Source organism: Chanodichthys erythropterus, chromosome 16 (assembly GCF_024489055.1).
Source record: "Chanodichthys erythropterus isolate Z2021 chromosome 16, ASM2448905v1, whole genome shotgun sequence".
Taxonomy (NCBI): Eukaryota; Metazoa; Chordata; class Actinopteri; order Cypriniformes; family Xenocyprididae; genus Chanodichthys; species Chanodichthys erythropterus.
The window spans coordinates 19,143,418-19,162,168 of NC_090236.1; the positions used below are offsets into that span (position 1 = coordinate 19,143,418).

Sequence of the window (18,751 nt, forward strand, 5' to 3'; positions counted from 1 at the left end):
TTCAGGTAAAGAATGTAACATCTCAGGTGTTTACCTTGATGCGTCTTATAAAGTGCAGAAAAGATGACCACAAAGAAAGTAGTGGAGTATTTGCCAGCATTGAGCAGGTGAGGGCGGGCACGCTTTGTGTCCCGGTAACGCCTCAGGCACTGCGCAAACCGGAACCAGGCAGGCAAACACTTGATTACAGCTCGTACTCCATATGAATATGAGTGACAAATCCCTCCACCTGGTTTAAAAACAAAAACACATCACCATGTCAACATTAACTGCCATATAAAGGAATTACTGATTATATGAGTACATTAATGTGCATCTGGATACCCTCTTTAATCAATAGCTCCCCCTCAGACTTGGTCCAATTAAGCTCCATACTGTAGAAGCAGATCATGTACTCCAGATCCATCAGAACCATTACTAGAGAGTTGAGTTGGTCAGCCAGCCAGAAATCTGCAAACCCCACTCTGTGAAATGGAGCTGTGACCACTCGAAACTATGAACAGAAAAAAGGTGAAAAATATAGGAGAAACGAGGATTTGACCAATTCAAATCAACAATTTACAAATGGAATAATGTTTCATAAATGTGTGACCTTAAAAAACAAAAAAAACAAATACTGTTGTACATTATGAAATGGGATTCTTCAGGCCCTTACCAGTAATTTGAGCAGCCAGAAGCGAGATTTGTAGTAGCATGTTTTGAAAGGGTTGATAAGGAAGAAGAAGAAGAACCCATAGAGAGCTAGAGGGTTCACTTGTATAGGGATCATTGTGTACTTGGCGAAGAGGCAGGACAGAATACTGACGGACCAAAGTACTCCGAGGAAACCAGCAATCTGCACAAAGACAGAGTGAAAAATTAATGCAATTTTTTAAATACGTTTATTGATTCCAAACTTTACAAACATAACCTAAAATCGACCAAGAAAGAAAGGAAAGGAAAAAAATTGTCAGCTCACCACTCCAATGAAAAAAAAAAAGAAAAAGAGGATAAAACAATGATTGTTCAAATATTTAAATATGCCTTTCATATTTTACCTCATTATTTTACCTCATAAAACAAATCCTCTAGAAAGAAAAAAAAAGGACAAGTAATCTAAAGATGCATATTCAAGTATAACCTTGCCAAGGATTTATTGAAGGGGCTTTATCAGATAGCCAATTCAAAAGAATACATTTTCTTGCACAGAAACTTCTACAGCATCTTTTTATGTTTATATGTAGTAATGTCACAATGTACACTGTGTGCAGAATTATTAGGCAAGTTGATTTTCTGATCATATTTTTTTTTTCCAAGCACATTTTACCAATTCCATTCCACATCAATCTTAATAACTACTATTAATCATTTATAAGTGATATATAATTGTTCATGAAGGCTGGAAATGAAAGATGCCTTATATTCAGGTGTGCAGAATAATTAGGCAGGTTTTCTTTTACAGGCAAAATGAGCCAAAAAAAGAGATTTAAGTAAGTTTTGGAAGATCATTTTTAGTCCATCTCTGCAAGATGGACATTTCAGGATAAGAGATAGACTAAAAGTGAACTCCCACACCTTACTGCCAGATTTTGGAAGATAAATTCTTCAAACAGTGGTACGAGAGGATGTGGTGCTGGTCCTTCAGGAGTCACTCTCAAGCTGTCTGTCTATAAGGCCTATAAAAACCCAGTCTTCGTGTATTTTATAACACTTCTGCTTGTGATTCTTATTAAGTGCAGGTCATTTTTTAGGATTCTTTAGCTAACCTAAATCTCTGAGATCCTGACACCTTGCACTTCTGGAGACTCCAGGTAGGTTGCAGTTCTGGAAAATGGTGGCGCTGGAAACTAAAGGGTTCCTGATGGTTTCACACTTAATTCTTCACCTTAATTCTTATTTCTTTTGCAGTTAACATTAGTAAAAGTGATAACATAACAAAAGTGTATTTTCTTTTCTGCCTGTTTTTGTATGACTCCGCTGACCCAATGAGCATTTTGCTGTCCCTTGGTCATGCTTTAACTTTGCAATTTCTAGTATTGCATTAGTATTGTGTCCTTCTCATGAGTATTTAATAATTTTTGACTTTTCAGTCTGAGTTAAATCTCTTTTTTTGGCTCATTTTTCCTGTAAAAGAAAAACCTGCCTAATAATTCTGCACACCTGAATATAAGGCATATTTCATTTCCAGCCTTCATGAACAGCTATATATCACTTATAAATGATTAAAAACAATATTAATAGTAGTTATTAAGATTGATGTGGATTGGAATTGGTAAAATGTGCTTGGAAAAAAAATATGATCAGAAAATCAACTTGCCTAATAATTCTGCACACATTGCATTCCAAGCAGCATATGCATTGGGTCAAAGTCCATGTTAACAGACAAGATAGCATTAAGTTCTCCACATTCTTCCAGGTTTCCTTCCATTGATCATCTGTGACATTAACCCACGGTTTCACAGACAAGGCTTAAGCTAGTCCTAGACTAAAATACATGTTTGAGCTGTTTTAACTGAAAGCAACTTATACTGACATATCTTAACATATGTCAGTGTTATTGTTTTGTCTCAAGATGTACACCAGTGATGTTTTTTTTTCTAGTGTACATTTATAAAAGACACTTCAATATCCTAATTGAACTAAGGCCTAATCATCCTTCTGTGAAACCGGGCCTAAGTATTCTTTCCCATGTCTCTTTCAAAAATAGCATATCTGAAGTACCACAATCCTTAAGAATCTAATGGAAGGAACTTTTAGATTTGTCCAGGTGTAGAAAAAGCTGCCTCTCCACAGCCAATATATCCGGATTTGTAAACAAAGTAGTCTCTTTTCACAAAGTCTCTTAATTGTAAATAGAAGAAATCCTGCCTTGGGATGTTGCATTTGTCAAGTAGCTGGTCAAATGACATTTAAAATGTGTCCATCCAATAATTCCTGCAATGTGGTGAGGCTTTTATAAACTCAGACTCGGAAGTCTGAGTCAACAGTCACCGGCAGGAAGTCAAGAGTTACCACAAATAGGAGTAAATGCTGAGGTGAGCTGAGGTCTACCCTCAAAGCAAGTAACACACTGGCATGCCTTGATAGTACAAATTATGATAGGGTTAAGGCAAGCCAATTTCAAGGATTTAACTCTCTTGAAAAATGTAACATTTACTAAAGAAAATTTTCTAAATGAGCTTTTGATATCAAACCACACAAATCATTATTTCAAATGTAGGTGCATGGCAGGTGTGCTTATAATGGAAGCGACGCGGTCGTAATGTGCATGCAATGCATTTTCCAGGCACATCAAGATGAAAAATTCTCAATTTTTCAGGCTGCCGCAAGAACCAACATGTGACAAGAACCAACCGATCAGCTTCAGCCTTTCCGTAACAAAACATTGAAAGCTCAGCCGAACAGCCGATCATAGCTGTACAGGGTGTTTTCATCTCCATAAATATATCTAGTAGTAAAACTAATGCAAGGGCTAGAAATCAATTTATCCTTTGCTGAAACTTCCTCGTCGTCGAGGAGAGCGCAGTTCATGGTTGCATAGCAACGACAGATGCCACAGTAGCACAAGCACTTTGGAAAGAAGGAAAAAGCGCCGCACTGCGCTATCCATGAGGTTTTAGACGCGATATGTGAACAGGCCCTTATACATCTGTTTGAAGGAACGGGTGGCATTTATGCCAAGATATACATCAAGCTCACAGGAGACCTTCTGAAAGGAAAAAGCAGTGTTTGGGGTATTTGTTTTAAGCCACCCAGGGGCACTGCCCCTGATTTATTTTAATTTAATTCTATATCCTAAAAAAAAAGATCAAAGATATCAAAGTTACCTCAAAGAGATGTTGGTGGGAAAGGTTGTTGCGGGGGTTGAGCTCGAATATTAAGACGTGGTTCACGCCAGCCTGCCTCCAGCCATATGTGTTGATGCCCAACAAGAAAAGGAATTCAATGAGCAGGAAACCACCCCGATAAATTCTTACCAGGGGCCAGACACTCCTCTCCTCCTCCTCATCATCTTCATAAACCAGTGTTACCACACCTACAAATGTGCAAAACATGTAATTGTTAAAGTGACACAAGTATTAAACTCTTGAGAAAGATTTAGAGCTCAGGGTTATATTGCTGTTGGTATACATCTTTGATGTGGTAAAGAAGCCTCATGACTTTGGGGGAGATGGGGGACATTTGACCTGATAAAGTAATTAATAGCAAACTGTCATTAGAGGTTATATACCTGTGATGATGACTGTGACTGTTAAAGCGACGAAGACACCACAGTAGAGTCCTACTCTAAAAGTGGTCCATGCTGGTGCAGGCTAAGATAAAGAGCAGAGGATGGTGAGCGGTTCATGGTCCTTTTAATGGTACTAATGAAAAGGTGTTCTGGTGAAGGTCACAGAGTGTCCTACCTGCGCTGCTCCCAGTGGGGGCACTCTGAGCCTCTTCATAGCTTTCTGTCGGTCTCCTCCCTCCAGCTCTGCGGTAACAAGAGCCTAGGGTTTGAGAACATGCTATTAGAATAACTAACCACTGTGCTAGTTTGATCAGACAATCAAAATTCAATTCTTCTTTAAAGCAGAGAGAGGTGAAGTATTTTAGGTTTTAAATGTTTTATGTAATGTTTATAAGTGGAATGACTCATTTGACTGTAAAGTGCATGGTACCTCGGTTTCAGAGATGAGCTGAGTGATCTTCTTACAGGTGTAAAAAGGAGCCACTTCAACATGGGCCTCACGCCAATCAGCACCTCGAGTCGTCTCAAATATCTTGTCATGTTTCTTTAAAATCTTCCGAAAACCTGTGAAGTTTAGATTCTGACAGGAAGAAACAATTATTACTTTTAATGAGACTGATTTATAAGTCAAAGAACAGCCAAAAATGAATAAAAATCAGAAATGAACAAAAGAAAATAATAAAAAAACAATATTATTAATAATATGGTAATTGCTAAAAAGCGCTACAAATGAGTGATTAGTTATCATGTGATTCCATCTACAAGATTCCATCTAGTCCAGGGGTTCCAAATTCCAGTCCGCCTTCCTGCTTTGCAGTTTGTATGGTCATTTCTCAAATCGTTCTTAAGTGATCTTGACTCCTCGTGTTCTTGAAGTTCAATGCCAATACTCAAGAATGCAAGTACAGAGCACGCTTAAAAGTACCCAGATGTGTTCTTGATACTGAGGATGCATCAAATGCAGACTTGAGAGAATTGAACTTTTAGAAATCAAAGACGGCGAAGTGGCTGGAGGATGTACGGAAGCCTGTAAGCGTACTCACTTAAGAGATTATCGCTGCAAGCTTGCATATACGTGACGCTCGCTCGTGAAAGCAACATTTTCCATTTGTTTTGCTTACTTTTAATAAAGTGATAAAGACCTGAAGAAAGCTTGCAGTATTTTTATTGGCATATTAAATATAATCTTAATGACAAAGCATATGTAAAATTCTGAAAATAATGCCTATATTATGACAGAAAAGTTTAAATAGGTCATGACATTTGTTTGTGATATTATTATTAAGTAGTGTCCAATGCACAATAAATCCAACATAACAATAATATGCTGGGACGGTCAGTTGAGTAACAAGATCAGTTGAACACATCTCAGTTCTCACAAAGATGTGTTCTGTGTTCGTTCTTTCAAGGTAGCCTGGTTTCTACGAGAACGCAAGTCTGTTCTTTGCATTCTTTGGAATTGAGAAACAGCCTATGGGTGCTTCTCAATCTACTCCCTAGCTCCTGAAATCAGTATATCGTGTACATGAATTCGGACCCTGGCTCACTACACATTGGAATACTGATGACTCCATTTCCAGCGACATGACAACAACCTCATTGTACAACATCACTACTGGTATTTATGAACAACAGCAGAACTGATAGCCTATCTTCCTGACATTATGTTTTAATGTTATTTAAAGTAAAATATGACAAATACTTTGCTTATTACTTATACCTGCATCATTTCAGCTGTAAATAAAGTATAAATGTTAGCGTATTGGTTGTTAAGTATTGTTATACTTGCATATTGGCTATTAGTACTAACATTCTACATCCCTAAATCATACCCATACCTAAACTTAAACGCTACAACAACTACTTAACTATTAACAGTAAATTAAGAGTTTATTGAGGCAAAAGATGTAGTTAATAGTGAATGTGGGTTCTCTATACCAGTGTGTTATAGAGTTTGCTTAAGTGATTTACATTTCGACCTTCAAAACCTCTGTTAAGGGAACATAATGACCATAGATGCTCAAACTAAATGCATTCATTTGAAACACCCTGTAATGTCATCAAACAAATGAAACTCAAGTTGCGCATATTAGAGGAGTGTGGAATTGGGAATCTAGTCGATTATATCAAGTGACATGACAATATTCAATACTCAAACATTTTTAAAACATCTGTGTTTTGTGTGCTTTCAGACCTGGTAATTCTGCAGCAAAATAAGGCTGAGGTAGAACTCGCTGAAAGCCAGCTGCAGGTCTTTGATATTGCGATGTTTGCAGCGCTCCTGCTGCGACAGGTGGAAGACAGTGCGACGCCGGCGCAGATCCGTGGCTCGGCTGCTCTCCCGCTGTGCGTCCAGAGATGACTGCAGCTCATTCTGTAGCGTGGCGAAACGCCGCTGTGCTTCAGCAAGCTTCTCTGTGTCATAAAAGAAGGGAAGCATCCTCAGTATGTAATGAAGTTGGAAGGATGGAACTAAGGTCAGCAAGAGTAATATTAAGTCATTTCCACTGCAGGAACATTGTAAAAGGAACCAAGAACTTTGAGTTGGTACTGTACATTGTGTGTTTTGCAGGGACCAAGGTCTAAATTAAGTTCCGGGTAAAAAATTATCCCTCAGAAAGTCTCTGTCTGTGAGGCAGTAGTTTTTCAAAGTTCAGGAACTTTCAGGGGTGGGACATAGGCGCTGAACATGCTGAACAAAAGCCTGTTGCGGTTTGTGCAGTAAGAGTTGTTTGCTATTCGAATCAACAACAAAAAAATACGACAGATGGACTTATGACGAGATTCAGGCTTTATTAAGCTTATATGCAGAGGACAAAATCCAGCGGAAACTGAAATGTTGCATGCAGTCCTAGATCACCGGACTAATTTGCCTCATCTTCACGGTACTTTAGACCACGATGGAAACGCAGACAGCAAAAGGTCTGGGGGAAAAAGTTTAGTTCCTTGGACAAATTTTTCTGGGTAATTTCGGTGGAAATGTGACTGTAGACAACACAAAATTACAAGTGAACAGTCAAATATACTTTCCTGGCCTTCTACAATTTATTTTAGGTTGACATTAACGATTCCTCCCTCCCTACCCTTCTCATTCTGGTAAGTAATTCCCACTTTCAAGATCCAATCAGATCCCAAAGAATAAAATCAAAACTTCAAATCTGCCTACTCAGTTTGTGTTGTTTTGTGTAGATGTCCGTTTTCTCCATATTAGGATTTTTCTGCCTAATGCTTTCAGCTCTGTGATTGGTGGTCAAGCTGTGAAATTACAGAGGGTCAAGCCATAGCAAGTCAATGATAGAATAATTTCACAAGAGAGGAAAATGGACCATATTGATCATATCGTTACCCTAAATGGGTGGGCCTTATTATCAGTAAGTTTATGACACGTTCCACCCGCTGTGGGGAATTTTGTGCAGAAAGCAAAGCTTTTTTTTTTTTTTTTTTTTTAAAAAGCATTTCAACCACAGCAATTAAAACTACCCCTGGATGACAGCATCAATCAAGAAGCTAAAGCTTTACTGCTGGGATTGTTTGCTGTTTGGGCAAATTATTTAAAGGTGCCGTAGAACGTGTTTTCAAAAGATGTAATATAAGTCTAAGGTGTCCCCTGAATGTGTCTGTGAAGTTTCAGCTCAAAACACCCCATACATTTTTTTTTTAAATAATTTTTTTAACTGCCTATTTTGGGGCATCATTAAATATGCGCAGATTCAGGCTGTGGCCCCTTTAAATTCTCACGCTCAGCATAAACAGCATAAACAAAGTTCACACAGCTAATATAACCCTCAAAATGGATCTTTACAAAGTGTTCGTCATGCAACATGTCTAATCGCATAAGTATGGTATTTATTTGGATGTTTACATTTGATTCTGAATGAGTTTGAGGCTGTGCTCCATGGCTAAAGCTAACATTACACACTGTTGGAGAGATTTATAAAGAATGAAGTTGTGTTTATGCATTATACAGACTGCAAGTGTTTAATAATGAAAATAACGACGGCTCTTGTCTCCGTGAATACAGTAAGAAATGATGGTAACTTTAACCACAACAGTAAATTAGCAACATGCTAACGAAACATTTAGAAAGACAATTTACAAATATCACTAAAAATATCATGGATCATATGTCAGTTATTATTGGTCCATCTGCCATTTTTCGCTATTGTCCTTGCTTGCTTATCTAGTCTGATGATTCAGCTGTGCACAGATCCAGACATTAATACTGGCTGCCCTTGTGTAATTCCTTGAACATAAGCTGGCATATGCAAATATCGGGGGCGTACATATTAATGATCCCGACTGTTTCATAATAGTCAGTGTTATGTTGAGATTCGCCTGTTCTTCGGAGGTCTTTTAAACAAATGAAACAATGGTGTTTGAGACACACTGTATGTCATTTCCATGTACTGAACACTTGTTATTCAACTATGCCAAAGTAAATTAAATTTTTAATTCTAGGGCACCTTTAAAATCTAATAGGTTACATTTTTATTATTTGCATTTTATTACTTTTTGTTTAATTTTGGAGATGACTCTTATGCTCAACTCTGATGTTTGCTTGTGGCATTTCTTGTCAAACGTAACATGCAGTATTATACTGTAAAAACTAGGCTGAGTTTACTTTTTCCCAATGAGGGAAGGGGATGAGAGGGCCAAGATTCAAGAGTCGCAGTTCACTACTGTAATAAAATATCATGGTTTAATAACCTGGTTTAATAGTCCTGGGTTTGGATCAAAAGCTTTATTGTCTGTTTTCAAAAAGTTACATTTCTGTGTGATGGGTAATATGTCACTGTAAATACTAATGGAAAAAAAAAAAAAAAAAAAAAAACAGGGAGCAGACACAACTGTGAGCTTTACCTCAAACAAGCCTAGTTTTTACACATAGTTACCTGAATAGAAAGTGTTGATTTTGGCCAGCTCCTTCTCACATGTTTGGAAGAACTTCTCCTCAAACTTGGCATAGTATCTCTTGACAGTGTCTTCATCTGTGACTAAAAGCAAGAGGATAATTGGAAAAAATTATTCAGGAAAAACAAAGAAAAAGAGGGGAGAGAGATAGCAAACAAAATATGTTGTACAGAAGGAAAGAAGAAACCTGTGGAAAACATTGTTCTTTCATAAAGCTCCAAGTCCTGAGGTTGGGTGTATAATTGAGAGAGGCAGAAAACAGGCAGTGAGGCTCTTTCTGCAGAGCAGTGCATCAGATTCACATGTTGGGCCTTGTGAATATGACCTCTGGGTCTGAAACATCTCTTGCTAAAAAGTAGCAATTTTTACACTGCTCACAGAAATGTTATTCTTGTTCAGATCAAAAGATCTCAAGGACATATGTTTGGCTCAAGCCATTTCAAGTATTTAGAGGAGATTCAAATGAACAAAGGGACAAGGGACAAAAACAGCATGATTCAAATAAACTAATCACCCAGGTTGTGAACATTGGATATCACCCTTTTGAGGCTGTAAGCAACTGGGGATACTATTTCACACCAACAAGAATAAATTAATTTGATGAAAAACTTCTTGAATTAATGGGACATAAAGTCTCTTAAATTCACCAAAGCTGCATTTATTTATTTACAGTGAAAACAGTAATATTGTGAAATATATTATATTAAAATAACTTTTCTATTCTAATCTCTTTTAAAATGAGCAAAGCTGAATTTTCAGCAACCATTACTTTAAAGCCAATCACACTGCAAAGACCAGTCGGCGTCTGAGAGAGTTTGAACATGTCGGGTCGTGGAATGTCTGAGAAGTGACACTGTAATCTGGTGATTGTCCGCATTGGTCTGTGTCTGTTGGAGCAGTGAATTGGCCTTTAGTCTTCAGTGTCACATGATCCTTCAGATATTGTAATATGCTGATATGGTGCTCAAGAAGCATTTCTTTGTTGGGATGCTTAACATTTTGTGTAAACTATGATTATATATATTTATATTTATATTTATTTATTTTTTTAGGGTTCTTCGATTAGTAGAAGGTTCAAAAGAACAGCATTTATTTGTAATGTATTCATTTTTTCTTGTAAATATGTAAAATGTATTTACTGTCACTACTGATCAATTTAAAGTGCTAAATAAAAGTATTAAATTTAATTAAAAATAAAAAAAATAAAACTTACTGTCTCTAAACTTTTAAACATCTTTGGTGAGTAAATGTCAGAATTTTCATTTTTGGGTGAACTATCACTTTATGGAATCCCTGTATAATTATTCTGCGTCATGTCTTTCCAAGATCCATAGTCTGAGAACCAAGACTCAAGGTTAATTAAGTCGATGTAGTCTTAAATCACAATAATCATAACAGTTCACGGGTCATGACTTCAAACATTTACAGTTAGAGGGCATGTGATGTTTCTGTTGACTGTAAATACTTTTGACACCATAGAGACGTAACGGCTTGATATTCCCCTACGAGGGACAAAACACAGAGCGCAATGACGGTAAGTCTAGCTGATACTGTCCAGACGGACAGACAATGAATCACTATCTCAGGACTCTCAGACTTGGAAAAATGACTCATGGCTTAAAATACCTAAACTGGGAGCATTGCCTCCTAAATTGTGAGTTTCACACTAGCCAAGTCTCCATCCAATTTTTGCACCGTTTTGTTATTGACAAAGTGAATATGCCTTAAAAAATGTTTTGCTAACTCCAGCCTGTTTCTATCCAACTGGCCTTTTACCAATAAAATGGTGTGCATAATGACGTCACCCCCCCCCCCCCCCCCCAAAAAAAACACCACGTCGCATAAGTTGTTGTATTGCTAAAAGAATAATCTGCGCTCGAGTAGTTTCCATACGTAATTTTGCATACATTGCAAATTATATTGTATCTTTTGCATCCCAAATATTTGTAAAATGCAGAGAGTAATATGACAATTGAAATCTGACAGTTTACTGTGTACTATTTTCACAAATAATAGGCCTATTTTTAAAATTAGAAAACATTAGAAAATATCAGAAGACCAAGGTGAAGTGGAGCAGCTTGTCTGACAGGACTGCTTGTAACTGCCTTTGTGTGTTAACACAAGGCTTTGGACACATGGCTGCTCATTTGTCCATGCAAAATTTTAGGGTCCAGAAAAAGACTTTTCAGTCTTTGCACATAGCGACAGTCTTTAGCATAATACATATACATATATATATATATATATATATAAAAAAATTGTTCTGGTTTCAGAGTTCAATAATATCAATGCAATCCAAAACTGGAAAATCGCTACTGATTTTTTTTCAGTGATATATGCAGCTAAACATTTTATTTGTGTATTTAACCTTTTTAAATGGTCTACGTAGCTTAACTGATTCTGTCTTAATTGTAACACTCATTTAGAGCTTTTTGGATTCAACCCACTTTATTTTTTCCTAATTTGTTTGAGATATAATTATATTAAATATTAATAAAGTAGCCTAGGACAGCTTCTGATCATGAAATCAAAACAGCCAAAAGCAGTGATATATAAGAACTTTTACCAATATTTACCCCCAAAAAAAGTACTGGATATGAATATATTAAAATGTTAAGATCAGGTGTTTTATCAGGCTATTATTATTATATGCTAAATGGACGCGAATGGAACAGAAAGAGCTTGAATGAAGCGTGTTTGGCGCTAGATAAAAATATTACAGGATGTAGCGGCAAAAGATCATTACCACAAATGATTCTGCGCGTTTGTGGTGTCAACTGCTCCATTGTTTTGAAGCGCTGCTCACTTTATACTGTAGAAATGGTAAAATGGTGCAATTATGTCCCACTGCTCTATATTTTCCTCATCTATTTTATACAAAACTTTATTATATTATTAAATCGTATATATAAAATTCATGTTTTTTTTTTTTTTATTTGTACTTTGTTATATAGACTATTGTAATTTGTTATATGTAATTTGACCTTCATCTTCAGAACACAATGAAAGAAAAATTTATTGAAATATTACAAAATAAAAGAAAAATTAAGAATGATGTGTGAGGGGTAACGTGTAATCTTATCAATAGTAATAAAGTAATTGTATACACAATTTAATAACATAAATACAATTTAATGCATCGTTGAACATTAAATGTTCAAAGAATGCTTAAATGGGAGCAACAACACAAATGCTGCATAGGCTAATTATGTCTTGTTATTTGTGTCAAAGCCATTTTCTTGACAAAAAAGTTCCAGACTAGTTTTTTTTTTTTTTTTTTTTTTAAATGGCATTTGAAGTATCGATAGAATTTATGAGCTAAAGTTAAACAGACAAAAAGACTGTGTTTTAGCAAAAGAAGCCAGGAAACCTGGATACTGGCATACCGATGTATTTTAAGCAGAGATGGCCACTCGAGTTAGCGACTCTGACTCAAGGCTAACTCAAGTCGCATTTTTAATAGACTTCAGACTTGACTCGGACTCGAGCTGAAATTACTTCAGACTTGACTCGCCACAAGACTTGTGACTATTTTAAAAACAACTTCAGTCTTTTACCCTTAACTATTGATATAATAATAAAGAATTTGTGTTGTGTTTGAATGGTTTTATAATATCTGCATCACATATATTTCCCTATGTGTCATTTGTCATAGAATTTGATTACGTATGTCTGCGTATTGTGCATAAACTCAGAAATGTCATAAGAGTCCCATGAAAGATGACAGAAGGTTTTTTTTTTGGTTTATTAACACGTCAGATTGGCTAGGTGCATAGAATGTGAGAAAACAATTAAAGACACCGGAACAACAACTTCAAATTTTATGAGACATCGCATCCACAAAGGTTAGTGACATTAACTCACACAGCTTATACTGGGTTGTAGCTGCATGGCTCATTTGGATTGCCAGCCTGTTAAAATATGAAAAAAAAAAAAAAAAAAAAAAATCTAGCCTTTAAACCTAGCACTATGTTTTATAGCACTATGTTAATCCATTTATTACTTAAAGCTCATATTTTAACATATCGCAATCAGCATGCGTAGAGTTTTCTATTGACTTAAACATTCCGAAGTTTGATATTTTCTGATAATGACTATTGTCTGTAAAAAGCTGTATAACAAACCGTGACTCACTGGCGCCATCTTGCATCTGCTTAGCAACTGTATTGAAAATGACTACTCGTGTTGCCAGGACGATTCTTTTGTACACTGTAATGGATTATAAAGTAACGAGCTGGATGAACATTATCCCTTACATCACAGGACCTTAATTTCAAACAAAACAGATGATAGAAAGATCATATTATTTTGTCTTTATAATACAACTAGGCAAAAAAAAAAATGTATGTATGTAAGTATTTTTTTATTTATTTATTTTTTAATGACTCGAGACTTGACTCGGACTCGTGACAAAGACTTCAGACTTGACTCAGACTCCGGATAAAAAACTCGTGAACATCTCTGATTTTAAGTGTAACTCTTAAAACAAGGAGGACAATGACAAGAAAACCATTACATAAGTGGGCTCACAATGTGTGTGGAATCCAAAATGAGAGGTGAGGAGAGGAGGGAGAAGGTGGTTTACTGTACACACAATATTACTCATATTTCATCTGCCAAAGCTCAAGTACTGTGGTCTGTATGTTTGAAAAACATCATCTGACGAAACTAAAACAATGTGACTCCCAGTTGTGATTCTTGAAACACTAAACTACACAAAACAGCCTATAATCCTACACTTCCAAAACAAACACTGTTTGATTGACAGGAGCCTATTAGGCTTTGTTCATAAATTAGCTACATTTTGTTTCAATCGGCCCAGAATCATTGATGCGCAAGTTCTATTAGATATATGAGATTTATAAGGATCTGCTTCCCTGATCAAAGTACTAAACCAACAGAGTGTTCAAAAATTTATCTGAGCAAGCAGTTGACTTATCACATGACACTTATCAGTTACTATAAAACCCTCAAGTAAACATGCAAGAATTCTTTTGTGTTATTATAGCCATATGAGGTTCATTAAGTTCAACCCTTTCAAGTGAAAGGGTTAAGATTCTGTGTTATTCTCACGACAAATTGTTTGATCTGATCTGATCCTGTGTTAATACTGGATTACTCCAGCTCTACAGCAGGGAGTCCCTCTCTGTACTGGTTTAGGTAACCCTCCCGAGTGAGACCTTCAGCTGGGTCATTGTGTCTGGCCTGCTATGCAAACACACAGCTCAATTTCATATCAGCTTGGCAGGGATTAACATACACAGCTCTCTCTTTTAGCTGGAGCACTGGGAGAGAAAAACTACAGAGTGTCTCGGCACTTGAGTACTTCGAACTGAAACCTACCGGGTAATGCATGACCTTGCAGAAGGACCCTCTGTGATTATTTAAATCTGTAACACACAACAGCTCTGGACTTTGATGCTTCTGTACTTTTGACTAGTGATAGGGTCGACATATCCGCCAAATGGAAATTTTTACATTACTGGCCGATAACCGCATCTGCTACTCACCTTCCCCTGAAAATCCCTGATCGGTCAGCCAATTCTTTCGTCATTTCATGTCTGTGAATAAACTCACACAAAACTAGCTAAATATGTGGCTCCCAAACCTAATCAATACAAATCATTGACAACTAATGTCACTATTAATTAGTCGGGTGTATACGCTTTGCATGGAGAACCTTCTTCAACAAAACTTTACGGTAATGAAGAACGCACAGATGGAGAGCAACAGTGAAAATGTTGACAAATTTAACAATAATATTTTGCTACAATATGTTACATGTACAACATTTTGGCTTAAATTTTACCATATTTAATTGAAACTAGTTGAAATGCAAGTACTGATATTTTTCTGAGAACTAATGGGATCATACAATATAATAATGTAAAGATTAAATGTAAAGATGTAAAATGTAATGTGTAAAAATGTAATGTATAATGTATAAAAATTATTGTAAACGCATAGCATATGCATAGCATGTAGTCCACTATGTGTGTCACCATTGTTTCCTGAAGGAACGGTTTCATTTTTATCCAATGTGCTAAAAATAAAGTTGCCTTTGAAATAATTGTTATTTGCAGCTCTAGCTAAAATGCACTCAGGTATTACACAGCTTTAGAAGTGTCTGCTGAAAGAATTGCGTACTAGACGAAATTTCCATTAAGAAATCTAGAGACCATGATCTCACTCTGAACACTGAAGTACTGACATATGGCCATAATCACTCACGTAACTGTACGCAAAACACTTAAAATTAGAGGTTTATGACTTCAAACACCTGCACCATCAGCCCTTTCTGATATCCGTCATCAAAAAAAAATCAGCATCTTATTAACGAAAAACTCTGGTCATGCAATTTCCCCTCCAAAACCATAGCTTTACTTAAACAATCCCATTAACTACACTTATCACCACCCAGAAAAACCACAAACTTTGACAGAAGATTATAGTTATTTCTAGATAATCACAACTACCATCATCCCACAGCTTAGAAAAACACTCAGTATGCAGGTTTATGGCTCTCTGGGAGCTTTAGCACTGTTGTCGGAAAAATGAGCATCTGAACACGTGTTTGTGAGTGTGTGGTAACCTTTGGATGTAAATCACTGCTTATCTGAATGCAGGAACAGTCCTCTATAAGTTTTCCATCAGATGTGGGCCTTGTGCTGAGCCCCATGAACTAATAGATAGCATGACATTACAACAGAGACAAAGGTTTTCCTTATCACCCATGTTTAGACATTATATTCTGACAAAGCAATTAAATTACACACCTTGCCAAGAAAAACTATGCTTCACAAGTTCACTGTAGTGAGGTAACCTTACACTGACTTCAGGTCAGGATTTGTTATTTCCAGTTATTAGCATTAAGACAGGATGGAACAAACCAAAAAAGACACTACAGCAAGATTAGTTAGCTGTCTGAAAAGTACTATGGACTGCAAATTTGAAAACAGCCTGATGGTAGCCAAGTGTTATGAAACAGAAGGTTCTATGACATGGTGTGATGCCACTGGGAGTTTTACTGATATTCGCTTTTTTGTTGAATATCTGATACTTAAAAGGGCTTTTCACGCTTGAAATAGTTGACCCTTGGTCATTCGAAACCCTGGGTAAACAGAATCCTGGGTTATCCTGCTTCATGTTTCACACTGCTCATAATTTACCCAGGGTTAACAATTAATCCTGGGTATTCATAAGATGACGTTTCACATTGCACATTCCTAAACCCTGGGTTAAAGTTCTTATTTGCATATTTGCGGTGTCAGTGTCATTGATTTGATAAACGAAGCAAGCAACTCCTCGTATTACCGAATGTACTATTGAGTTTATACTGAATGAAACGGCCTCTTCTTCACTAAAATCGTTGCTTTTTCAGTCAGCATTTGACATTTTTCCTCTCAAACACTGAATTTGCTGTTATACAATGCACAGTGTTTCTGTGACTGTCCAAAGCAGGCAAATATGAGTACGCAATTGCTTGTCTGTTGCTAAGCGTACAATGCACAATGTTTCCGTGACTATCCAAAGCAGGCAAATATGAGTACACGATTGGTTGTCTGTTGCTAAGCATCTAGCTGTAACTAAGGATTTGCAACAGTGACTGAGTACTCGTGTACTCGCCCGTGACAGCGGCGATCAATCATGTAAATGTTGATTGAAATGTTTTTTTTTTTCTTTTTTTCTCCTGATTGGTTATAGTAGCACTTTGGGCGGCACTCTGAGCTCTGATTGTTTAGCTTGAAAATGAAAGTTGTAATAGCTACATCTGATTAATCTAATACAGGATGCGTGGGGTCGAGATATCAACATTTATTAACACGCTGAATGCGCTGCATATCACATGCTCAAATGCAATGCCTGATTTGACTGAGTTATTTGAGACGGTCATATTGCTTTTAGATGTTTCTTTAAAAAAAAAAAAAAAAAAAAAAGAACACTGATGTTAAAATAATGCAGCAGTGCATTTTTCGTCATATTTGTTCAATGACAATTTGCATGGCTTCTAAAACGTGCAGGCAATTTATGGAATCACTTAATAATGTGATTAAAATAAAGCACAGATCTGCCATAAAAATGGCATTATAATGAGAACTTTATAGAAATCTACATTATGAATCAGCATGTCGAATCAGCGGTTCGGAGGGCCAAAGTCATGTGATTTCAGCAGTTTGGCGGTTTGACACGCATTCCGAATCATGATTCGATACGCTGATTCATAATGCTCTGAAGCAGCGTTTTGAAATAGGTCATGACTATATAAGTCGTTATTTTGTTTTTTTGCCGCACCAAAAATATTAATATTGAACCACTGTACTCACATGAACTGATATAAATATGTTTTTAGTACATTAATGGATCTTGAGAGAGGAAATGTCATTGCTGGCTATGGAGGCCTCACTGAGCCATCGGATTTCAACAAAAATATCTTAATTTGTGTTCCGAAGATTAACGAAGGTCTTACAGGTGTGGAACGGCATGAGGGCGAGTAATAAATGACATTATTTTCATTTTTGGGTGAACTAACCCTTTAAAGTAAAGTTGAATCCACCACCTACAGAGAACAAAAAGGCACTAGTAAGAATCCGTAGCTAGCTTGATCTTGGGAACTTTATGAGGAAATAGCAATCTCTTGATGGAGGCCTTGTCCACACTAATACGTTTTTTAGAGTAGCATAATGCGCTTAAACTGTCAAATACAAAACCAGCGGCAAAAGCAGCCAAACCAAAACCAGCGCCACAGGCAATCTTGGCGAGTATATACAGACAAACACAGTCAGTTCTGAATCCTTAAATAGCTAAGAAAGTGAACCCACGTCGTGTGTAACAGTATTGGGTGCGTTGAACACCGTTCATAAACTCTTAAAGGGACAGCAGTTCAATATTTTTGCTGCTGTCTGTCATGTTAATCAAAGAACAAAAGACAAAGAAAATATTTCAGCTCTTGACTGAATACGTTTATAACTTTAATGGTAAGAATTGATCTGTATTAATATTTACAAGACAGTACTACTAGTAATTAAGGTACAGTAATTAAGGTAACCAATGTAAAATTACTTCCATTTCTATAGCATTTCTTACCTGAATAGAAACCCAGTTAACCCAAAAAACTTGCAAAAAACTAGCTCTCTTTATTCTATTGCATTTATTTGAGCTGTTTATATTTTCTTACTGACTTTTATTTTATGAAAATAAAACTTTGCATTGAAGAAAAGTAGATTTTTGTTTGAATATGTTGTCAATTATAGTTCTTAGAAAGAAAATCGTAATCGGCCGATCTCACTAACAAAAAAACGGAAATCGGAATCGGCCAAGAAAATTGCAATCGGTACATTTCTAACTTTTTGTTTGAAAACGCATCTTTTTCTCTCCGTTTGGCCTTCCATCCACACGGAGACTGTGTTTTTATTAAAAAACAAAACAAAAACAAAGCTTTTTGAAAATGCTCTCCGAAGTGGATACATTTGAAAATGCCTTTCACGTTGTATCAGAGATATTTGAAAACAATGACACATGTTTAGTCATGCAACGCATATTGTACCAACAGATATTCATGTTTATACCACTTTTGTGTCTGATATGTGCTATTCACTTTCACACAGTTGCTTAAATATGTTACTCTGCACA

General features: G+C 36.5%; 1 protein-coding gene across 1 annotated transcript in view; it reads right to left on the bottom strand.

Moving 5' to 3' along the window:
- The window catches only part of xpr1b (xenotropic and polytropic retrovirus receptor 1b), a 36,974-nt gene that overhangs the window by 5,663 nt on the left and 12,560 nt on the right, over positions 1–18,751 (bottom strand). Inside the window, exons 3-11 of the mRNA XM_067362263.1 lie at positions 9,103–9,204; positions 6,405–6,625; positions 4,641–4,790; positions 4,386–4,469; positions 4,211–4,292; positions 3,807–4,015; positions 656–835; positions 325–493; positions 35–229 (exon numbers count right to left, since the gene is read on the bottom strand). Coding sequence (XP_067218364.1) covers positions 35–229; positions 325–493; positions 656–835; positions 3,807–4,015; positions 4,211–4,292; positions 4,386–4,469; positions 4,641–4,790; positions 6,405–6,625; positions 9,103–9,204 — 1,392 coding nt within the window. The remainder of the gene's footprint in view (positions 1–34; positions 230–324; positions 494–655; positions 836–3,806; positions 4,016–4,210; positions 4,293–4,385; positions 4,470–4,640; positions 4,791–6,404; positions 6,626–9,102; positions 9,205–18,751) is intronic.